This window comes from Lycorma delicatula, chromosome 10 (assembly GCF_047948215.1).
Source record: "Lycorma delicatula isolate Av1 chromosome 10, ASM4794821v1, whole genome shotgun sequence".
Lineage (NCBI taxonomy): Eukaryota > Metazoa > Arthropoda > Insecta > Hemiptera > Fulgoridae > Lycorma > Lycorma delicatula.
In genome coordinates this window covers 607,967-633,965 of record NC_134464.1, presented here as the reverse complement: position 1 = coordinate 633,965, position 25,999 = coordinate 607,967, and the positions used below count along the sequence as shown (strand labels likewise).

The 25,999-nt window shown below is 34.7% G+C and overlaps 1 protein-coding gene and 1 pseudogene across 1 annotated transcript in view; both read left to right on the top strand.

Annotated features, from left to right (window-relative positions):
* The window catches only part of LOC142330964 (folylpolyglutamate synthase, mitochondrial-like), a 95,857-nt gene extending 72,882 nt beyond the window's left edge, over positions 1-22,975 (top strand). Inside the window, exon 9 of the mRNA XM_075376441.1 lies at positions 22,624-22,975. Within this exon, the coding sequence (XP_075232556.1) occupies positions 22,624-22,634 (11 nt within the window). The 3' untranslated portion in view covers positions 22,635-22,975. The remainder of the gene's footprint in view (positions 1-22,623) is intronic.
* LOC142331131 (tubulin--tyrosine ligase-like protein 12) lies at positions 1,424-5,277 on the top strand (annotated as a pseudogene).
* Positions 22,976-25,999: the final 3,024 nt, after the last annotated feature.

Genomic DNA, 25,999 nt, shown 5'->3' with positions numbered 1-25,999 from the left:
TTCGGAATGGAATATCAATACTATACTTTGTAGAGCACATTTTCCTGGGTATATTGAAAAAAAATTCATTTGTTTATTATTTAAACGAACAAAGTTATGATATCTTTTGAAACACGATAAATAATAATTTTAGGAAAACAAACATTGAAGAATACAATGAAAAATATAGAACTCGCCCAGCAATATCCTTTAAAATTTTTCTGTTTTATATGTTACACCTTCTACTTCTTTTTTCTTTTCTTCCTCCTTCAGATTTTTAAACGTCAATATTCTACTCCTTTTATGGTACTCAGAAGATCTTGGTTGTTTTATCCTCAGCTTCTATTAACTATCTCTCTCTTCCTACAGCGACTGTGTTTCTATCAGGTGATAGACCAGACTTCTTCATGGATTTAATTATGGCAATATTTCCAAAATTGAAGTCATTGACTATTGCTTATCTCTACTAATTTTTTGGATACATTTTTAGATTTGATACAAATGCCCCAAATACACCTACGCAAATTTTCATTGATACTTTGTATGCACCCTTGGATACACTGTTCCAATAATGAAGGATCAGCTAATGTTTAATATATTGAGGCAACATATCTTAAAACTATTGTGTTGAGTGGTGTGTGGATAATTGCCATTATGACTTCAGGTCTTTCACCATTAGCCAAGGCTCTCTGGTAGAAAAACCACTTCTTAGTGCCTACAGGACACGATGTGCTTTGGTTCTTGGTCAGTGGAAAGGCAGTGGTGTAAGGTAGGAATTATTTTGTTGTTTCATTGACTCAACGTTCTTATCGATATTTGCTTAAATTGCATTTTTATAATATATTTTTAATTTAATATTAGTGCTTTCTTTTAAGTTCCCATAGGTTTTAACCACCTAATTTTCTCAGTGCTGAACCCAGATTTTTGGCTCCTTGGTTTACATTCCTATTTTTTAATTTAGTTTTGCTACCATACACATTCAAACTGAAGATGAGAAAAAACACTGGAGTCACCATTGCCAACAACAGTGGAGTATTGTAACTTATAGAAAAGAGATGGCTTCCACAGAATCTCAGAAGCGATTGTTTCCATCTCTGGGGATGACCCATCATAATTTTGGCTACATTCAAGCTGGTGCCCCTTATACCACAAGAAAAACTCAGGACTGTTTTCTTCTAACTGGTTTTCAGTTACGACACAACTCTGACACATTTTGTTACTACAGAATAGTCTATTGCCAAGCCTGTGTCAACACTAATTACACATCCAACTCCATAATTTGATGTATGCCCTCTTATGCCATGTACCATCATAGCTAACATCAATATATAAAGTTTCATTCCTGTTAGTGATCGATTGAGTTGTTTATAATAATCTCTAACAAGCTGGTGAGCTCGGGACTAAGATTGGATCGAATTAGATTTACAAGCTGAATAAATAACACATGATTGTTTGTGAAAAGTTTGGTGGAAGTGGGATTCATGTTAATTATTTGACAGAATTTCTCTACATCACTGTGGCCTCTCCTAATCGACAAAAATGCATGTGTTACTCATCTGTTTGCCATCAGACACCTGAATTTTCTATTTTCGGAGAAGTAAATGAGCAGGACTGAAATTCTTCACAATGTTTATTCTGAACAACAAAGTTTTACACTAAGCCCAATCTTTCTTTAATTACTCATGCACAATGTCTGACTTTATCTCAGTTTTTTCAATAGCTGACTTGCTAACCTCACTTTTACAAGGACCAACGCTAATAGGAACAATTGACTGGACTGATTTTGCAAGTTCCACCATTTTTGAATAGCCAATTTAGCCTTATTTTTCTCAGAATTTTACATTCTGAGAAAATTTTACATCTATGATTAGATGTATAACTAAATAATTTATTAATAAACTAATAACGAATATTTAGTTAGTAATTGTGGTTGACAGTCGCACATCTGAAAACAAAAAACCAGAAACAAAAAAGAAAACATGCCTACCAAACATAACCTAATTGACTAACTTTTAGAATTACTACCATGATTGCATTAATAACTGACCACAAATTAGAAAGAAAAGACCATGAATTACACAATATACTTTTAAAATAGTTAATGAAACCAGAAAACACTGTAACATTCGCAGTAAGACTAGAAATTTTGCAATTTTTAACACAAAAACAATATTATGTTTGGTAACTTTTGCCATCCAATACTGTAAACTAACTATGTAGCACAGTGGCTGAATATAACTAATTCAGAAAGAAACAATCTGTAAAATGGTTCCTGATTGAACCAGCTCTCTTATCTTAGAGAAGAGCAATATAAGTTTCAAAAATCTGTTTTTTTACTGTTTTTTTCCCAGATTTTTTGACTGTCGCTGATTAGTAATTTTTTTTTTGCCTTTTAAATGGTATAATTTAAAAAATTAATCTTACTACAACATCAAGATCATAAAAAAATATAAAAATCAATGAAAAAAATTTTATGACAAAATTATTTTTTATGGCTAAATATCAAGATTGATTACGTCCTTAAGTTTGTTATCTAAGTTTAACTTATGTTAAGTCAAATGTATTTATGTGTAACATCCTATACTCTATAAAATCTACAATTTTGACAGGTAGTTATGTTAAGAATTATAATAAGACTTTAGAATTTTGCTAAGGTGATGGCAGTTAAAAGCGTTTGTTTTCTTACTTACCACTAGGGCAGTCTGCCTCTATGATCACTTAGTTCAGTTGGCTTTCTCCACTCATTACAGCAACGTGTTACGTTAATTTATTCGTACATAGGAATTCTTTAACATAATCCACCGGGTTGGTCTAGTGGTGAACGCGTCTTCCCAAATCAGCTGATTTGGAAGTCGAGAGTTCCAGCATTCAAGTCCTAGTAAAGCCAGTTATTTTTACACAGATTTGATTACTAGATTGTGGATACCAATCAGGTTAAAAGGCATTGAAAATAATAGGTTTCAATTAACCACACATCTCAGGAATGGTCGAACTGAGACTACACTTCATTTACACTCATACATATCATCCTCTGAAGTATTATCTGAATGGTACTTACCGGAGGCTAAACAGGAAAAAGAAAGCAATTCTTTAACATGTTCAATTATTATAGTCATGTTGTGTATATTCAAATCAAATGCAATTTCATCTATAAGAGTACATTTGTAATTTATCCAAATACTTTCAACGGCTATCATCGGACAATATAATGTATTTGTACAAGTTAATAAACATGGTTACACTTAGTTTACAATCCAACAATTACTACATCAAACACCATTAATAGTTGCAATACTTGAATGATTCAAGAAAGATTTTTAACCACCATAGATGTTTTGGTAAAACAAACAATGCATGCATTAGAGGTGTAGGATAGCAGACAAAAGTGTGGGATAAGTAGATGATGTCATTTTTGCAAAAGATGAAGGCGTCACTTCAGCATATATTGGATACAATTCTGAAAAAACTAAGCTTCTTGGTTTGAGAATTAATGCAGAGGAAACTGACTACGGTAGTGAAAAGATAAAATAAAAAATTGCCTGACATAAATTGCAGTGTAAAATTAGAAGGTACCCCGATAAAAACTAGAACATTTTTCTTATGACAAAAAAATAAATTGAAAAATGGGGTTAACAGCATAATCACTTGTAAAGTTATTGTTTTTCCACGTACAGTGTGGAAAAACAAGCATCCTCTACTGAAAATTTGGGTCTGAAATTTGGAGGCTCAAAAAACAAGAACAAAGAAATGTCATCAGTTTTGCCTCATGGTGCTTACAGAAAATAATGAAAATAAAATTGTGGCAGTATTACGTAAACAAGAATGTGTGAATAGAAGCTAATGAAGTGCCACCTACTACACTGGGTTTCTGCAGCCATCTTCACTGGTTCGGTCAATTTTAAAGAATGGATAATAACAATAGCCAAGTATACAACAGTATTGGCATCGGAAAGAGATCAAGAGGGCGACAATGGACACTGGACAGTGGTCAGACAATATCCAAGAAGACATGAAACATGCAGTACAACTTAACAAAAACTGCAAATATCTGTCAAAACAAAATCCAGTGGAAGAAATTAGTTGATGACACTGTAACGTCTTGCATCATTAACGTATGACAAAGATATGCATAAATTGGTATGTATGGTAATTGTAACAAAAATAAATAATAAGAAATACGCCTTTCAGGATAAAAGTTTACTCTGACTGAATTTATTAATAATTACTTAACAGATAAAAGATATCAGATAGTAAATGATGAGAAAGAAGCCAGTATTTCTTTGGTACACAAGTCACTTCAGTGAGTTAAGTATAACTCATCCTCAGAAATATGTAAATCAGTTTCCATATAAATTTGTGGTTAATGTAAAAAATTTATTAGTTATCATTTGCAGGCGTTTGTAAAGGTGAAGCAAAATGTGATGAGACAGTAGAAATTTTACCATCCTGGTTACCAGAAACTTTTAACTTAAATACTAAATTACCACAATTTATTAGTTGTTTTCAATGGAAAAAAGATAAATTGTTAGAAAATCATTGGATATGCAAGCCCTGGAACCTTGCAAGAGGATTAGATACGTATATTACTGATATTGTAAATTTTATTATTAGACTATCAAATAGTGGCCCAAAAATTGATCAAAAATATATATGTAATCCTATTCTATTCTACACAGAAGTTGTTGAAGTTTCTGGCATAGTAAAATTTGATATCCATTATGTTATTCTTTTAAAATCTGTAAAACCATTAGAAGCATACACACATGAAAATTTCTTTCTTCATTTGCAAATAAATCATTTGATTTAAATGATTTTGATGTCTATGAAAAACATTTTACGGTTATGAATTATGGAAAAAGTACACTGTTGCATCGATTGTTGTGTAGTGATTTTATAAAACAATTTGAAAAGCAATATCCATCAGTTAAATGGAAATTAGTTGAAGAATAAATATTTAAAATGTTCAGGAAAATGTTTGAAGCTGCAGTTAAAAAAAAATTCATCTGGCGGAATTGGAGAAAGCCCGCAGTCTCATGTGCTTTATGCTGCTGATGTAGTGCTTTCCTATTCTCCAAATAATATTGAAATAGAATCAAAGCTGTTAGAATTAAATTGGATTCCAAATTGTGATAGAGGATATTTATATTAAAATGAATTTACAATGATTTTCTTTCTTTTTCTGAGTGAAACTAAAAACATGTTTCACAAATTATAATTTTTTTTCTATTGGGCCTTTATTATAGCATTTATAATATGATTAACGTATAAAAACATAATATATAAATATAAAACAAAAGTTGAATCCACTTGTGTAATAATATAATGCATATTTTAAAAATATATGATTTATCTATTAATGTGTTTTTTTTTTAATTCAAAAAACTCATTGAAATTTTATAAACATAAAATTACTTTTATAATACTATTATAAAAGTTTAAAAATTTATAAAAGTACAAAAGTATTTTTCTTTATAAACTGTATTTTTGTAAAAAGAAAATTTTTTAGCTTTAATCAAATTTTAATTATCTGACTTAATAGTAATTTTTGGTCTTAGTGGCCACTGACTTGGATGAAATTTGGCACAATGATTTCTGACATTGACACCATTTAATTTCAGTTACAAAGAGTCAAGGGAGCCAGGACCCATGAGTCTCATATTTAATTCTATGATTTCATTACATTAGCATATCACTTTGGTTATGTATATAGTCAGTTTCATTCAGTGGTAGAAAACAAACTAATTTTTTTCCTTTTTCAAGGTCACCAAGGTTCTCGTACCTAAAAATTTACTAGCTTTAGAAATATACTGTATCTTTTAAAAATAAACTTACAACACTCTTCATTTTCAGAAAATCATAAAATCTCAATAGAATAAATACTGGCCTAACTTTTCCAACAAAGCCAAGAAAATTGTGCAACTTAGCATTTTTAAAAATATTTTTTGTATAATAATGCTAAAAGATCACAGACTTGTAAATTATGCTCATATGTATTAACTTAAATTTTCTGTAAATAAATGATAGTTATTTTAAGTTATACACCATTATCATCATATACTTATCTGCTTTGAAGCAGGATCCTTACATCATATCTACTCTCATTGTTTTCTTTTCTATTGTCAAAAAAATTTTGAGTTCTTGATAGTTACCATTTCCTTTTATATCTTCTCTGCTCTGTACCCTCTTTAAGATTAATAACGACTTATTGGTCTTTCTTTACTCTTTTGGTTTCATCCTGACTGTTATCTTGCTACATTATAGCTACAATTTGACTTTAATGACAAAAGTCAAAGTCATTAAAAATATGATAATGATAACACTAAAACAATAATAATATGACATTGTTCATGATGTAATTGTATCAATGACTTCAGCTCATTATGTTGTCTGAATCCACAAAAACCCAAAAAATACTACTAGAAAATAGAAATTAATTATATTTAAATAAAATTAAGATATTTACTTAAGCTATCTCGAAAATATTATAGCGTTCATCACATGATATTTATGGAAATGTCTGAATCCAAATTGACGACAGTTTATGTAATATAGACTGCAAATTAAGTGCATTAATTATTGTTTTAATACTAATAAGCTGAATGTAAGTCAAAGCATTCAAGGAATGGCTTGTTATATATAATTATTTCTTCAAGGTTTTTGATACGTTTCCATACTACCTTGGAGGTAGCTGGCGCGTTACGATTTTTTTTCACGAGTGAAATCTCTCCCCAATAGCCCTATATAAAAACATTCGATTACGTTTTTGTTTTATTTATTTTTTCAACATAATTAAACAAAATTAATAAACTATCATATAAATAAAACTAATAACATAGAATTATTACTAATAACTAAACTAACAAAACATCTATTTTCTACGACGATTTTGTTTATTAGACTAGTTTTCAACCGGAGACAAATAACTTGTATCAATATATGTTAAGAGCCTATGTGTACCCGCACCATATCGACTAAAACTCATATCTCACCTATTCTCCTCCGGGGTCGGTCCTACAGTTTAAGCATTGCGCGGGCACAGGAGGAGGTGCCTTTAGGGTCCAGGGACCCTGTGCTTCATCACCGTCGCCCATCCGCACAAGTGCAGACGAACGACGGCTCCTGATCTTAAGTACTCTTATCTCATTCTCTCGCTGTATATCGTTATAACTTAAATCGTTATTGAAAAAATAAACACGGCGTATACTCACTACTTTCTTACAAAATCTGATCAATAGTGCAGCATCCTTGACATCGTACATATGGTCAGAACGATTCAGAGGTATAAGTTGAGAAAATCATCACCCTTCCCTAAAAGGGAATACCCATCCATAAGAAAAACATTACACCCCCCTCCCCCCCCACTTTGTTACAAATACCTATACTTTCATTTAAACTTGTCCTGCCTTTTTAACCTGACTCCTACCCTATCTATCCTATCCTTTTACCTAACCTAGTTTGGGTTAATACCAATGACTCAAGTTTTTTGGCTGTTGCAAATATGATCAGCTGTGAGAAAGAGAGTGAGTAATACGTCATTAGTTTTTGAAAAGGTCGAACGCGTCTTTTCATAAAAATCTTCAGCTCAGCTAGTCATTTTTCTAACGTATATATATATATATATATATATATATTGATCGATTTAAGGACTTCGTAAATACAGATACGTATAGTTTATATATATATATATATATATATATATATATCTTATAGATTATAAGATTAATTAGATTAGAAACATGTGGAAAAAGTGCTTCCCCTTTAATTTTTTGCGACGAAAAAGAGAACAGCCCAAGTAATATCTAGACTTTCACAAATTTACAAAGAGAATCCTGAAATGTCACGATGGAAGTTAGAAATTATGAAGAGAGAGTTCAACGAATTGCATAGAAATTTTGAAAGCCACGAAAAGACAAAAGACTTAAAAATAAGAATGGAGAGACAAAAATCTGAACATACTAAAGAATAATTACGTTGGAGAGAGAAAACAATATATTATACGTAAAGGTAGACATCCTAATACCCGTGACAAGTAATCTCTGAACAAATCATGTAAATAAATGACCTATATATTTTTCACTTTTGTTATCGTACAAGATATTGTCGAGGAGGAAGATTATAAAGAAGCATGAGAATTGAGATCACGGACACGGTCATTTTTGTTATTCTATTAATTATATAAAATTTTAAAATAATACAATTCTAAATACAGTTATAAAGAACTTTTCGGCAGGAATATATATGTTACTGTGTATTGTACTGGGTACAAAAAGAAAGTAAGTTATTTGATCAAAATAATAGCTACTTATAAAAAATAATGATAAAAGCATCAGTGGCAATTTTTTTTCAGTAGCTATTATGGAATGCAAAGGTGGCGGGAGTTTCACAAATTCTCCCTACGAATCGCAGAACTTGGACAGTGTCCCTTGCTGCTGTATGATTCTATAGTCGGGCTTGTTTAAGGGTTTATTTTTAGTGACGGGTCTAAATTTTAAGTTGTGTATTATTTTATATTTTAAGGACGGATTTATTAGCATTCCAATCCGTTTTTACCAGCGTTCTCGAACCCATTTTACGGTCCGACCGCGGGAGGCTAGGCTTTTGAAACCTGTCCTCCCGACGTGATTCCTCTTCAGACCGTCCACTGAAGTCCTTTTGGTGCTAACGATTCATAGGCTAGCAGGAATACGCCACAACGGGCCACTAACTTTTTAGAGAGAGCAATGCGCCCCCTTCTCCGAAGGGAGTCGCAATTGCTGATTTAATTGTAAGTGTTTTTAGGAATGGATAAGAAGATCTTCATCCACTTCTTTAATGGCTGCCCTTCACGGTGCATCTCTGCTGGGCTCTTTTCGGGACTCCTGTCCGTGACGTCGGGTCGGGACTACTAAAAACATTTAGCAGTCAAACCTGAACAACTTTTCGGGTATAGTTTTATGTATTGTAGGCGTATTGTATTTACACATTTAATTTAAATATTATAAATCTCAATCAAAGCTCACTCTGAGACAGACGTTGCCTGGATTTTGTTCCTGTTTTGGTCCGCGGGGAGTACTTTATTTCTCCCCTACCCGGCATATCTGCCGAGCGTTCCCCTATCTGTCAACTGGGGACGCGTCCGATGGTGGACAGGAAACATCTCACGGGTAATAATAATTATAATAACACCGTAGTGACGTTTGTAGATTTCAAGAAGGCATCTGTTGTGCAAAAGGTTCAACGCGGTCCAAGAGACCATAACGAAAAAAAATAATCATAATTATTATGATTTTTTTCCCGTTTTATTATTATTATTATTATTTGTACAAGGTAAAAAATAAAGAAGTTATATTAATAATATAATTTATAATTAATAATGTTATATACATAATATAATGTATGTATGGTGTTCGTCTAGTGGAGCTGGTGACCGCGAGACCCCCAATCGCCGAGTTACTATCCTGTAACCTAGCCCCCAAGGGTCTGCATCCACGGTCTCCGTCAGTTCTCTTCAGCAGCGTGCCTTGTTCAGGTTGATGGCTAGACGGAGCCGCTTCTTTGCCGTCTTATACTCAGCTGACCTGGCGTTCGCGTCTATGCGATTCCTCGCACGTTGCGCCACCCGTCTTAGTCGAAGACACTCTCGGCGCAACCCCGCAATCTCCGGTATCCACCAGTACACGGGTCGCTTCTGGTGCCTCGGCCCCCCGTGGGGCATGGAAGCGTCGCATGCAGAAGCGATCAGCCGCATGGTCGTAGCAACTACGGCTTCAGCGCCAGCGCCCCCCCCCCCGTTGATGAAGTTTTCAGGGGCTACCACCCCTGAGGAGATCTTTCTGTTGAATTTATTCTCGTCGATTTTGTTGACGTTATATCTATTCACTAGCCGTGGGGGCCCCGGACGCTCTCGTGTACCATTTAGGACTCTAAATGAGATGTATTGGTGGTCGCTACCGGTATAATCCTCGAGAACTCTCCAGTCCTGAACGAGCGTGACCAGCTCTTCGGAAGCGAGGGAAATATCAGGAATGGTTTCCAAATATCCTGGGCGGCGGAACGTCGTCGTGTTCCCTGTATTGAGAATCACGAGTCCAGTACGTGCCGCCATGTCCAGAATGTATTTCCCTCTGGAGTTGGTATGCGCCATACCCCAGTCTACCGCTCTGGAGTTGAAGTCCCCAGCTACCACCATCTCACCAGAGGCAGCGAGGATAACATCCTCCAGCGCGTCAACTTTCCGGCGAAAGTCCGCTATCGAATCATTTGGGGTGAGGTAACAGCTAAAAATCGTCACTTCACCGCAGCAGATCCAAACGAAACCCTCGCCTGCGCCGTGCCTCCGAAGTTGGGCTCTGCTGCGATACGGAATCCATATCGCGGCAGTCCCGAGCGAGTCTCGGAACCATTGGGAGTCGTCACGGTCCCGGTACTGCTCGCTGATCAGCACCAAATCGGCCTCCCTGTCTCTGGCTAGCTTCAGCAGCAAGTCATCAGCTAGCCGGCTCCTGTTAAGGTTGGCCTGTATTATGTTCAACATTTTAACGGGGCCTTCTCTTCGCCTGCTCCAGGGCTGCCCGGAAGACCTGACACTCCCTTGTTCCAGGTGCGTGAGCCAGCTGCGAAGCGTTCATCCCTTTTTCTTGGCAGAGCATGAACCGAGGGGGGGGGGGGGCAGAACACTTCTTAGCTTTGTGCTCCCCTAACCCGCACTTATGGCAGAGCCGGCTTCTCTCAGGCCCCTTACATCCACGAGCCAGATGCCCATACCCATGGCACCTGAAACACCGTGGGACCTGTGCCCTGGATCTGATTTGACAGTACAACCAGCCAATCCCCGACGGGGAGTCTTATTCTTTAAGACTTTGGGGGTTGGCGTCCCCACGGGTCTAGCCTCTGCAGCTATTCTTCCCACTATACAGTGAGCTGCAGAACACTTTACATTATACACATATACTACACCAAGAACACTTCATAAATTACAACATACACACTTACACAACAACATCCTACACTGATATTTCTTACATTAACACTCGGTGGTGTTGCGACATCTTACGAAACGCAACCGTAACCCAAGGTGGGAACAAATCGTGCCGACGGGTGAATGGCTCTACGTAGTGAGTCTTGAACGATGTCCTCTGGGCACCAGGGCGAACCCATTTGTACTTAGCTCTAGCTCCAGTACGCGTGCGCTCTGCTGGAGTGGTCCATTTTTCGCCGGTACTCGTGGGACCAAAATTTCTGTTCCTATATTAAATTCCAAGATGGTTGGTGGTCCATCTGAAAAAACTTCCAAATTAAGTCTTGCGAAGAGACCTCGATCAGCTTTGTCTGACGAGGATAAAAGTCCTATGGAAGAGAACTACAAATCTTTAGACACTAAAAATATTCGATTCGTTTTGGAGGAAATATTCACCACCTTTTGGAGGTGAAACCTCCAAAAGGTTTCACCTTTCCTAATAAATAAAACTGTAACAGGTGCAAGTGGCTCCCCGAAGAACATCAGGAAATTACGCGACGGATCGATTCTGGTTGAAACATTCAACGACGAACAGAGTCGTTCAATCTTACGTCTCCGTAATATGGGTGGTATAAATATAAGTGCTGAAAGCCACAAAACTTTAAATACGAGCAGGGGTGTAATTTTTTGTCGAGACCTTTTAGATATACATATCAATGAAATAGTTGACGAGCTTTGCCACCAAGATGTTGTTGAAGTGAAACGTATAATGAAACGGCAGAACGGACAGAAGAACCGACACCGTCTCTTATATTAACCTCCCTGTTAATGTAACCTTATATTAATCTCCCTGTTCCACCAGAAAAGATTAAAGTGGGTTACCTCTCGGTTCGGGTACGACCATTCATACCCAACCCACGGCGATGTTTCAGATGCCAAGGTTTTGGTCACACTACAACATCTTGTACAAAAACTGAGATCTGTGCTCGATGTGCTAAAGAAGGTCACAATGACACTAACTGCGAAGAAAGTGAAAAATGCGCAAACTGCAGTGGTCCACATACAGCCCGCTCCCGAGATTGCCCAATCTTTAAAGAAGAAAAGGCAATTCTCAAAATCTGTACGGAGCAAAAGCTATCTTTCCCGGCCGCACGAAGAGAATACAAAAAGTTAAATAATTCACGGAACCTGGTTAAACCCGATGTATCTTTTGCCACCTCTACATCTAAACAAATTCCTACAAATGTTAATAATCAGCAGTGCGGATCCTGCAATGAGCTTAAAAAACTTGTTCAGATGCTTTATGATCAAGTAGCTTCACTTACAGCCACTATCTCAGAGCTGACAAAGATGAAGAAAACGTCTTTCGTCGCAGTTAGTGAATCCAACAGTGTGATACACACGAAAGTTCCTGCTTCCAAAGTCGTACCGGCACGAGTAGCGACTATCACAGCTGGCAGTAAGCCATCTAATAAGCTCCCCGTAAAGGGAACCCACATAACCACCACCTCTGGGATGTTAACTGCAGCATCCCATTCAAATAAATCTCCTCCACCATCACCTCATATACTGGAGGATATGATTGAAGAACCACCCGACCCTAGGGCATCGGAGTTCTTTAAAATAAAAAATACAAAAAAGAAAAACCGAATCACGTACAACTAATTTTTATATAATTTCCGAAATTTATTTTTTACACTTATGAACATTATTCAGTGGAATGTTAGGGGTATTCGTTCCCGCATTGAAGATATTAGAGTACTAGCGCACTACAGGGTTCGCCGTTGAGCGGTACGTTGTTTACGATCGCCATTAACAAATTGATATTAGCCATTCCAGTAGAAATCAGCAAAAGCGTCTATGTTGATGATTTGGCAATTGTGTATGCCAGCAACAAGACTGCTATGGTGAAATACAAATTGCAACGGGCGATCGACGCCTTAAACGAAGTTGCGAGGAATAATGGATTTCAATTTTCACCAGAAAAAACGTGCTGTGTATACTTCTGCAGGAAGAGAATTTATCACCAAAGTCCTATGTTGAGAATTGGCAATGATCCAATACAATATAAAGACAATGTTGGATTTTTAGGACTAGTATTGGATATATCCCTTACGTGGGGATTACACATACAGGACTTAAGTGTTAGATGCAAAAGAGCCCTAAACATTATAAAATGTTTATCGAACATTAATTGGGGCTCAGATAAAGAGATATTATTGAGACTGTATAAGGCATTGGTTCAATCGAAACTAGACTACGAATGTATTGTATATTCATCCGCTAGAAAGTCGCATTTAAGAAAGTTAGACGTAATTCATAATAGCGGAATTAGATATGCGACAGGCGCTTTCCGCACAAGTCCGGCGACAAGTCTAATGTCCGAAGCTGGAATAATGCCACTACATTATAGAAGAGAGATCCTTTTGTTAAGATATGCAGCAAACGTATGGGCTTTTCCTGTCCATATAAATAATAACCTTTTCATGAATCATCCAATGGCGCTGCAGTATATGAAAGTCGTGCTACCTATTCCAGACCAGCCGGAATTAGGTACCACGAATTAAAAAGGAAATACGAAATTGCTATTCCAGAGACACTAGCAATTACTAGAGAAATCCCGCCATGGCTCTTGCCAACGGTAAATACAAGATTAGATCTCTCTTAGTGAGAAATAAAAAAGAAGCCAGCAGTTATCAACAGGAATTTTTGGCAACCGCCAGTAGTTACGAAGAACATATTAGAATTTATACTGACGGTTCTAAAACTGAACATGGTGTTGGGTGCTCCATATATATAAATGGAGAAGCCCATTGTTGGAAACTGCCAGACATGGCCAATGTCTACACGGCAGAACTTACTGCCATTCAGCAAGCTCTTCGCTACATAGAACATTATTGCGAAGAACATAAGTGCTAATATGTTCCGATTCTCTAAGTGCACTTGTTGCATTTCGGAACAAGAACATTAAGGATGTCCTAATTGCAAACATCCTGTCCATTTTATACGTTCTAAATCAACGTGGACAGCGATGCGTATTTGTATGGACTCCAGGGCATACTGGTATTACAGGTAATGAAATCGCAGACGAAGCTGCCAGAAAGGCAACAATCTGCGATGATTTGGATGCATTTCCTGTAAGAGTGGCAGATGTTAAAAACCGTCTAACTTACATAGTAAGAAACAAACGGAGTACTGATTGGAGAAGTTTAAATACAAAATTAAACTCAGTGAAAACTTCTCCATATAAATGGAAAAGCGACTTTAAGTTGACTCGCCGTGAACAAGTATCTGTGACCAGACTTAGAATCGGTCACACGCGATTAACAAATTCATATTTGTTAACTGGCGAAGAGAGACCAATGTGCGGTGTTTGTAATAAAACACTGACAATGAAGCATCTAATAGAAGAGTGTACCATATAATATGAGAACCTCTGAAAGAGGTTCCGTCTTAGAAATGATATTACTGCTGATCTGGATAATGGAAATGAAGAAAAGATAGTTGCATTTTTACACGCCATTGGACTTCTTAAAAGTCTATAAAAATGAAAATTTAAAGCTGTGATAAAAGAATCTCTAAGAGGTAGTTTCATTTATGTGGAAGTCTCGAAGCGTGGCACGTGTAGTAACGGGAAGTAGCCCTCTTGCCTAGGCCACCCTGGCTCGTCTGCATTCAAGAGTAGTGAGTCGGGGTGTTCCGACGATGGCATGGGAGACCCTCAAGGGTGGATTGAGGGCGCGAGGCTATGGGTATGCGCGGTGCATGCCTGTAGCCTGTTTATAAGGAGGAGTCAACTGCCACGCGACTGATATACTGCTCAACGGCGGTTCTGGTCGCCCCGAGGGTGCTTAAACAAACTATAAACGAGACACGTAGAAGAAGGAAATGGTATTGATATCTTGTATTTTTAATTTCATGGTCTTTTGAGAACCTTATCTCAAATTTTAATAATGGGGCCCTTTACACCCTACAAGTGTTGTTTTGTCTTGTTGTTGTGATTCATGTTTCTGTGTAGTTTGTGCTTTTAAATAAAATGTAAGGGCCCTTTACACACTTACGTATGACGATTTTGATGGTGATAATAATTTCTTTCTAAGAACGTGACGAGGGCTAGTCTCGGGGTTTTTTTCTTCGCGATTTACTCTATACAACCGTTCTCATCTCAGTTTTAGGAGAAAATCTATTTATCACTGCGCTATTAACATAGTAATGATGTAACATTCACTACGGTTTTCTTCAATATTATTATTTAACGTTACGTTAGGTAATGAGAAACTCGTATTAGCGACGTTAACCGTTGTTTTTCTGAAGGTAATGATGCTGTGATGTTGGTAACAGTGTCAGCAGACTTATTTTTTGATGATGGTGATACGGTAGTGTTGTAAAAAATGGGAAACGCTTCCACGGTTGATGAATTTTACCATATTAAAGGAATATTAACCATCGATGGTGCAGAAAAAACACTATAGGTTTCATCGTCCTATATTCGATAGCGGACGCACTGGAATTCCCTTTATTGGAGATGACGACGACATTTTTTTACCACCCATCCCCGATCCGATCAAAGGGTAGGGCTTGGTATAATCCCTGCCCTGCAGCTTCGGCTTTTCTTTTTATCATCATTTCAACAAGACGTTTAATATTATTCCTTTTTGATCGTCTTCTTCTTACTCTTCCACCGCCGAACTTTGCTTTTAACTTCATCGCGTTTGTAGCCGCCAATGCAGTAGCCTTTTCTGTGATACTCGAATTCTTAGCTTTAACTCTTTCGCAAGCTCTATCGGCTAATTTACGATCTGCAGCCGGTCTGTTTTCGTTATCGCTGTACGTAGCGTATGCGATATCGTGTTCTTTACAAGCTGCCAACTTGTTTACACTGTGATCGTTTCTCTTTAATCGTTTTTCTAAATTCGTTCCCGGTCCGCAATACTGATAACCAGGAATATGTAACTCTACCGGCAATAAATCGATTCCTTTGTTTACAATTTTACCCACCACCTTTTTGACACCTTTTAATGCTTTATCACCAATATAAGAACCTAACACCCCTGCAGCTCCTGCTGTTGGAGTTGTTAACAGTCCTCCGCCTCGTTTAAGACTGGCAGTTCGTTTACATCTTCTCACCTTACCCTTTCGAACAAGAGGACATTTTGACCTCCTCACTCTTGCCATATTGGACAGACAATGAACCTGTTTACAATCTTCCCCAACTTACATTAGATCCGTGATCGGTGGTCGTACCATAATTTCTTGCTCATTCTTCTTCGTCGTCGTATCTGTTTTTGAATCGGAGATCGGAGGGCGTACCGTGTTGTTATTCAAATCATCCTCCCCTTTCTTCTTCAATGTCTTATCTGTGTTTGGTTCAATGACTGGAGGACGCGCCATATTTTTAGTCACATCCTCGTCCTCCTCCTTCTCCTAATTGATCGATTTTAAATACCTCCCGCATTACATATTCTTTTTCACTATTCTCGTTACCAAAGCGATTGTGCAAACGAAGATCTAAATAGTAAAGATAAGGAGGGTCTATAAAATTTAAAGAAATAATATTTAGTGCTACCATTTATTTATTGCAAATAAATTTGTAACATAATTCTATTATATATAAATGTACTTTTCATACAATCATTTATACAATTATTTAAATAAACTTTTTAATGCTGCATAAACTCAAGGTTTTTATTTCTTATTCGATTAAATAAAACTAAAAAAAGAGTATATACTTTAAATTTTCTTCTGTTATAATGATACATGTTTATATTAGATGTGGGGGCGTTAAAAGAGACATTTTTTGCTTAACAGATATAAATTAATTGTTGCAAACTTTGTGTTGATGATTTATATTTAATTCCTAGGTGTCACCTGGATGTATTTTACTGCTTTATTTGTAATAATACAAAGTAAGAGTATAGTGTGTGGCGTGACGCTACTGTAGATCGTGGGAATCTTTTAACACACACACACACACACACACACCTCTTAGATATTTTATTTTTTATATTCGGGCATCATATAAACAATGTCTTAATGCTGAATGAATGTTTACGCGATATATTAGTGAAAGTTTACGAACACACACACACACACACAGAGAGAGAGAGAGAGAGTTTTGAATTACAATAATTTAGCACATTCCTATGTTTGTGATCAGTGTTAAGTTTTAATTTACATGTAGGCTCGTGTCTGCAGCGGTGGTGGTGGTGGTAGCCGCAGTAACGGTCTACGTGTTGCGCATGCGCGGTCGTTTTGAACCCGGCGCTGCAAATGGTCGGTAGGGTGTGGCGCTTTCGCGCCTACCACTGCAACGGAAGTTCAAAATAGGACGCTCAACCTTAGGCCATGTTCGTCAGCTGTTCTTCAGTCCCGCGCCACACCTCGCACAGTCAACAACCCGTGCCGCTACGTCAACGCACGCACGCGAACACACACGCAGCTGCTGTCTCCTAGTGCAAGAACCAAGTCCTGGGGTCCTGGAGTAGTGGGTGACGCCTCCTGGTGCAACGGCCATGACGACCAGGATCATTCTCGAGGTACGTTTAAATTTTTATTCACACACACACACACACAATATATTTCATTTTTCTCACGCGTGAAACTTATATACAACATTTTTCACTCAATAAAAAAAAGGGAAATTCAAATATTGCGGACGCCGCCATCTTGGATTCCAATATGGCGGACTGTCTGCCATCTTGGATTTTGACGCCCGTATGCCCATTTCCGTACTACTTGCTACCAACCTTTGAAATATTATTTCAATAATTTAATACATGTATATAACCAGGTTGATAACACTGACACAAAAAACAAGTTGGCAACACTGAAAGGCTACGGCGCCGCTGACGTCACATTACACGATGGCCGACCACCGCCATCTTGAATTTGTGACATCATTCAGGTCAAATAGGCCGTATGCCTATTTCCGTACTACTGTGATGGTTTTTCTTTTCTTTATGAAATCTGGCGTGAAAAATTGAACGAAATTGGCGTCAGAACTGTATTTTTAGTAGTTTGAGAAGTCATGGGTTAAAAGGCAAAAGAACCGGGTCTTAATAATACACAATTATTTTACGTTTACTGTAAAATAACTTTAATTAATGGGTAATAAACACATGAAGGTTTTTATATGTTTATTGCACGCATTACAATTCCGTTACTGAACTATTTTAAATAAAAGTCAATTATTTATATAAAGAACGAGTAAATGGTTTTATTTAACAGAAATAATATTAGTGTGTAGATAAGTTTTTAAATGATGATACCCATTTAAAAGTAAAAAACACCTCAATTTTCCGTATCTTGTTCATTGTATAAACAAATACACATGCTCAAATAATTGTCATTAACGCCTTATGAATTTTGAATTATTTTCTACTTTTACTTTTATATTTAGTTCCTTTATTTATTTATCTCAATATTATTCCTTCTGTTTTTATATTTCAAATAATTAATATGGACATTAATCACACCTAATTTTATTTTGCAATCGATAGTTAAATTTTTCATGCCGTTCTGATTAAGGTTTCACTACGGTTTCCCTTGATCCAGCCTGGGCAAATGCTGGGACAATTCGTTTTTTTATATTTGCGCATTCTTGAGTATTATATACTCTTTATAATATATTATTCTACACTAATCACAATAAAAATAATTATTTAATTAAACCCCAAAAGAAAAATTATATTGAAAGTAGGTGAATAAATTTAGGTGACAGACCAATCAGACAGTGTATTGTGGTTGTTATTGCCGTAGTGTGTAGCTTTTATTTTATCGATACTCGATTTGATTCACCGTAAGGGTGTGACATTTTTTATCATATCATCTACATAGATTCTTTATAAATGTTGAATCTATCTCTAGATAAACTGAATCTGAACAGTTCTGTTGTATCAAACAGACGTAATAACAACTTCCTGATTAGCCATGTATGATGGCTGAATCCGTCACTGTTACCATCTGTACAATGTTTATTGTTCATTTATTTATTTATTTTTTCGATCGATGAATTAATTTACCGCAGAAGCTTACAAAGCTTGTAATAAATTTCGCTCGGATTTCAGTTCCCCGGTGAAATGAGGTCATACTGAAATCTTTAAGTTGTTATATAAGGGGTAAACTTGATGATTTCTTATGTTTTTTTTTTGACCTGAAAGATCGAATAAAACAAAACCCAGAACTATCATCCCTTGTTTTCACAATATCCAGCGTAGAACAGAAAAGTTCAGTAACGAAATACACGTTTTTTTTAGGTTTGAAGTAGAATAACTTTGTTAAACAAACTCGTAGAAAGTTTCATTCTGAGAAAATCATTGTAATGTACTTTAAACAGAAAAACTTTAAGGATTTGTAAAAATTAAAAACAACCTTTTTTTTAGTAAAATATGTAAGGTAAATACGTTTACCTTAGAAAAATTAAAATACGTTTAATTTACTTTTTAAAAAAATACTCACTGGTGTTTATATTTTTTAAATTTAAAATAAATGTTCGAAAATTCCACCGTTGACATCGCACTTTTCAACTCGTTTCCTTGCGTTCCTTGATGAGGGCAGCAGCATTGAGAAGGCAAGCGATCAGTTTCTCACGCGTGTCTACTTTTTGCTTGTACACCTCTCATTTTATGCATTTCCATAAACAGTAATCTAAAGGGTTAACGGTTCAGCGATCTAGTCGAACAATTTACCAGCCCTCTGCGTCCAGTCCATTTACCGGTAAATGTTCATCTAAAAACTGTCTTACATTATTCGGGAAACGGGTTGGTACTCCATCAAATCGATAGTACATTTCGATTTGTTTTGCCGATAATAAATTTTCAAGCAAAAGAATACATTGTTTAAAAATTTCAGATAATTTCTCCCCGTGTCACGTTCTAGTAAGAAAGCAACTAATTTGTTGACTACCGTGCCGCATCAAACGTTCACCGAAAATTATTGCTGGAAATTTGATCTGACTACGGCATGTGGTTTTCTTCACACCACCGATGTGAATTTCACGTGTTTTATGCCATTACGGATACAAGTAGCTTCGTCCGAAAATAATATGAACGGAATTTAATGGTGATTATGTTAACTCGTTGAAAAAACTCGTCTGGCACGGTCACCAAGCTGGAGGTGTTGTACTCTCTGAACGTGACAACGACTTGGTTCTTGAGCGTGTAATGTCCTCCATATTGTATTTTGTGGAATGTTGAGTAGTGTAAATTCTTCGCGTGAACGTTTTAGAACAAAACTGTAGTACTTGAAGAATGTTTTTCTTTTCATCAGCTTGTACTGGTTGACGTTCGTTCAGATGAAACACGAGTGCTGCAAAGTGTACTATTCTCACGAAGATTATTAAATTCTACAAATCAATTTATTGTTTGTGGTCTAAATTAATTGCATTAAAAACATCTGTTTTTAATTTTTATAAATTCATAACTTTTTTCTGTTAAATTTTGTTTTTAATAATAAAAATTTTGTAGATATATAAATTTTCTCGAAATTAATTTCTCTACATGTTTTCTTAATAAAATTTACGCATTTATTAGTCATTTACCACAGTTATTGTACTTCAAACCTAAAAAACGTGTTTTTCATCACTTAATTTTTCTGTTTTACGGTGTTTATCATGAAATCTATGGGAGATACAATTTTAGGACCTGTGTTATTCGAGTTTTCAGATCAGAATGACAAGAACGCATTAAGTTTACTGCCTTTTTGACGCCTTAAAAATTTCAGTATGACTTCATTTCACCGGCGAACTGAAATCCGAGCGAAATCTATGCTAACCGAAACTCGACAAAGAAGTATTTTCGGACTTATGTTTGTATATGAACTTCTTTATTTCAAGATCTAGAATCGGTTCCCAAATTTTCTCCTTTTCCTCCTGAATCATTTTATATATAAATTAATGCTGCTCTAAAAAGTTTTTAAATTAAAAAAAATTTATATGAAGTGGTCGTTCTAAAAGAATAAATAAAGTTAACTTAAAATCTATTATGTATTATACAGTATATAAAAATCTACTTTAAAAATTGTAATTTTCAAAGTAGATTTAATAATCTAAATTAAAAATACTTTAAAAATCTAATCTAGTTTACAAGGTGGCTTTATGGAATAAAGCCACCTTGTAAACTAAGAACTACTGTAATGCAACAACTTTTACTGCAAACTTACCACATATACTCTTTGTATTTTATTACTTCTAATATTGATGCCGTAGTTTCATATGTTTCTTTCATGTTGACTACATGAACTGATAGAATGAATGGCTGTTACTATTATGCAACAAAACTACTTTCATGCTAATTTTAGAAGAGTCAGTAAAAAGACACCATTCTTCAGGAATATGCTAAATTCCAAGCTGTTTCATCAGGCCATCAACATCAGTACAAACGTGTAATGAATTTTTCATAGTAAAATAAGTTGAAGACTTTTAGTTTGTGTTCTAAATGTAGTAACTTTTGTTTTTTCCACTGTTGCAGTCTAGACCCCAGAAGTTCAGCTTGGTGCTTTAATAACTTTAAATCGCAAAATAAATGATTAAATTAATGTTGTTGAATTAAATGAGGAGATTTCTCATCAGAAGGTGGTACAGGTACAGGTATCTCCTCTTTGTGTGGTACTGGCTTTAGAACTGAGAATTAATTTGGATATTTTATGAACTTTCTACTTTTGAATGAAAATCCAAATATATCTGTCATGCAAAAGTAGCAGTCACCGAAGTGGTACTTAGGTTCATGCCAAACTATCGGTACAGCAAACGGCATAGCTTGTTGTTTCCTCTTGAAACATTCAGGGTTACTGAGCACAATATGCAAGTAACATGAGGCGTCGAGATTTAATTTTGATCCCCGAGTGCACAACTAAAATAAAATTTATAAGCTGTTTTTATCAATTCAGAAATAGTCTTTCTTTGAGATTTAGGCATAATTTACCACAGACGTAATAAAAACTGTCTGGTTGATTTGAAGATCCACAAACTTTTGCAGAAGCCATGTTGTGGCAAATAAAAATGAGAAAAATCACTTTTGTAAAATAAAGAGTTGATGAAAATGTAACAAAACAGTAATAACTCTGTTAAAACAAAACACAGTTTAGACAAGTGAAGCTTCACTGAATAAGATTTTAAGCTCTGAAGTAGGCATCAACAGATATCTGTATGATATCATCATACAGACATGTTTGTATGTTTCTACTTCTCATGATACAGTGTACATATATATATTTATTTATTTATTAAGCATTTATGCATTTTGTTTAAAAGTAAAAATACAGAAACTATTCATAATTGTAATCAGAAGTTGATCAAAATGAGTATTACAAAAACATTTACAAATTTATGATTTACATAAAACCGTTTCATGATAATGCAATTTCAATAGCATATTTGAAATCAGAACCAAAATTTCAATGAGAAAAGTTGTGTAACATGTTAAGACACAAATTTTGTGTTGACTAGTGTTTTTATTGACATAGTTTATTTATTTTAAGTATTTATTTAGTTTCTAAAAACTTCAACCTTACACTAGTTTCAATACTCTTAGTTAACCTCTCTTTAGATCCACTTCCATTGTCTAACTTATTTATTTTATCGTAACAAAATTCATGACATTTTCACATATGCTACACAAATATTGTGTTAAGATCATAAACAATTTCAAACTAAGTTTTTTTATCTATGAAAACCAAATAACTGATTGCATATCTTTCTTATTTTTGGACAGGACCAATGTGAATTTCCTACTGCAGAGCAAAGACATGGTTGAGCTTGATAAGTGTTAATACAAGTGATCAAACTCTAAACTCAACCAAGATCATCTCAGTTTATATACTACATATATTTTCTGACTTTCTCATATAGTTTTCTTACTAGTATGTAAAATGAATAGAATTTTAAAATTTTAATAATTTTTATCATCAAAACTGAGCAGCCATGCTGTGTAAATAATTTTATTTAAGAGTATGATTTATTATTATTGGACAATTTAAAACTTTTATCTGGTTTTTTATTAATTGTTATTTAAAATTAAATGTTGATGTATTTCAATACCTTATTATTTGAATAAAATAATTTAAAAAAATTATAAATTGTTTTATTTTAATATTTCCTTTTTTATCTATTTTTATTACCTAAATCTCCTCTTTCTAGGTCCATTTGGTTGCCAATAATTTACGGCCTCAGTTTCCTTTTCTTATTCTGTTCTTATCAAACTTTTCTAATATCTTTCTCTCTTATCTTTGTCCATTGTGTTATACATGTTCAAATACCTACATTACCTCTTGATCTTTAGTTAGGGAAATGCTGTTATGCAGAGCATGTTATATTGATATTAATTTTCAGATGCAACTCCTTTTTTTGCCAGTATACAGAGTGATTGTGGTTAATTATTCATAAGTAATGCATTTTTAAAATGTGTGGGTATACTTTAAAAATATATCCTGATAAATCTGAAGTACAGAGCTGTATCTTGTTTATGGAAAAAGTAGTGGTCAGTAGAAATTTATCAGTGGATTTTCTGAACATGTCATTGTGACTCAAAAAAGTCATTAAGTCATTTTCTAGATTAGATTAATGCTTAGTATGAAGAAAGGAGTCGTCACCCATCATAGTTCTCTGATATCTTTCCTACAAAATTAATGAAATAATTTAAACCAAATTAACATTTATGGAGTTGATGTGGAAAATTTTTACTAAAAAATTATTCTGTTACCAAAATTTGAATTATTATAAGAAAAAAACGTAATAAATTATTACTGAATTTTCTTAAGAAGAGCTTTTGCACACCCTCCTTAAAAAAACAACTACCAGGAATGCAACCAATAAACATCATCCATCAGCTCTTCTGTTTCAGCGTTTAGCCAGATGAGAGTGTAGCCCTTTATATTTATTTTGTAATCAATATGATGTTTGTTATTCTTAAGAATAGTTGTGCCATTTTCAGGAGCATATTGTGACTCATATCAGATCGTCATTAACTGTTACGGTTATTTGACTTGATAAATAAAAAGTAAATTTTTATTGATTTACTAGCATGCTTTTGTCTCAATTCAAAGCATTATCCAATAATATGTGACAAAATGAAAGAAATCATTCATTAATCTCATAAATCAAATTTGTATTATAAACTCATTTATATAACATTTGTTAATGGGCTGAATTAGGAAGATTCAGTCCGGCCTTTAGATGCAGATGAGCATAATTAGGTGTAAAAGCATCTTTAGTTTAAGGTTATCCAATAGCTAGAAGGTAATATGCACTGGCAAAAGCTACATATAATTAAAACAAATTAATGTATATTTAAGTGGCTGGTTTAAAATTTAAGTAAAAGAGATATTTGAGTACGTATATATTTGCCTGTTTAAGTATGAATTATGAAATAATCAGTGAAACTGGCTGGAGTAATTTTAGGTTGGCACTTTCATATGTTCTGAGTAAACGGTGTAAAATTTCCTATCATTTAACCATACTTAACAAAAGAGAATAATCATTTCATTGAGCATTTAATAATTGGCAGCAAATTTGGAGCTATGGCCAATGTAACATTGCAACAATGCAACATTCAGAGAGCATTCAGCTTGGTGATGCAATCAATTGTTCTTTTACATATGAAATATGACCAGAATTATTGACTGTGTTCATTCATAGTATTGCCCAAACAATCTAAGCATACATTGATAGTTGGCCCATATGGTAAGATGCTTTCAACCTTGTATTCAGGCATATTCAGGTGTCTGCAATGTGTTAAGTGTTGAATTCACTGTTGACCCTGAACCAGTTTTGCGACGATTGTAATATCAAAGGTGGTGTTTAATTATATTTATCCTGAATTATTGTATAAAGTAGTTTTTAATTTTTAGAAAGTGCTTATTGGTATGTGCATGATCAACAGAATTAAATATAATTTTTGACTTTTGGTGAGGGATTTAAAATTTTTTGTCATTTTTTATTAGTTTTCTATTTATTCATTGATAAGTATTGTAATCAATAATAAAGAAAGCAACATTTAGTGGGTGTTGGTTTTAAAACACAACCCAAGCAAAATATTTTTAGAAAAGTCAATACAATAATTTTTGATGAACAGATTGGTACCATTATGTATTGTTGTTTTATAATCAGCCTATATAAGTTTTTATTTATTTTTTGTGAACAGTTAGCTATTTATAGTTATCTGTGTTTGTTATTAAGAAGACATGGTTTTTAACACGAAGAAAGAATTTTTATTGAGGAAAATTATTTAACAATTAAATCTTTTCTTTTGTTCCAAGAAGCTTTTTATTTGCAGATGATCATGCTGCTAGGCTTCACTATTGTCAGTGGTTTAATCAGTTTGTTCAGGAGAGCGTTAGTGTTGGATATGTATTTTTTACATTAGAGACTTTGTTTCATTTAAGTTAATAACTATGTACAATAGTTATGTTAATAATCAGAATGATTGTTACTGGAGCTCCAAAAATCCTCACATCATCCATTCACAACCTCTACACCAACAGAAAATTTATGTGTGGTATGCAATTTCAAGGTGAAAAATAACTGAATGTGTGAAGAATGTACGAGACCACACTTCATTTACATTTATACATATCATCATCATTCATCCTCTTTAGTATTATCTGAACGGTAGTTATCGAAGGCTAAACAGGAAAAAGAAAGAAAGGTGAAGAATAACTAACTGGCTTCATTTTCTTTGAAAACACTTAATGCGGAAATCTACCAAGAAACTGTAATGCAATTACTAAATAAACTGAAAATAGTTCATATGCAATACACTTTTTGACCACATTTTAAACATGTATCTGCCTAAATTAAAAAAAATAATAACTGCTATCAGTAGTAATAATTGACACTAGGGTGAGAATGGCAGATCAAATACACACAGAAGCAACTGAAAACATGTTGTAGGCTTTTAAAACATTACATTTATTAAATTTAGTCTGGTTAGTTGTTCTAAGATTAGTTGTTTTTATATGATTAATGGTTACATGATTATTAATAGTTATAGTATGATTAAGGTTCTGTTTGTTTAAATAGTGTATTGTGAAAGAATTTAACTTACAATATAACTAAAAAAAATGTTATTCACTGAAAAAAAAACAGTAGGT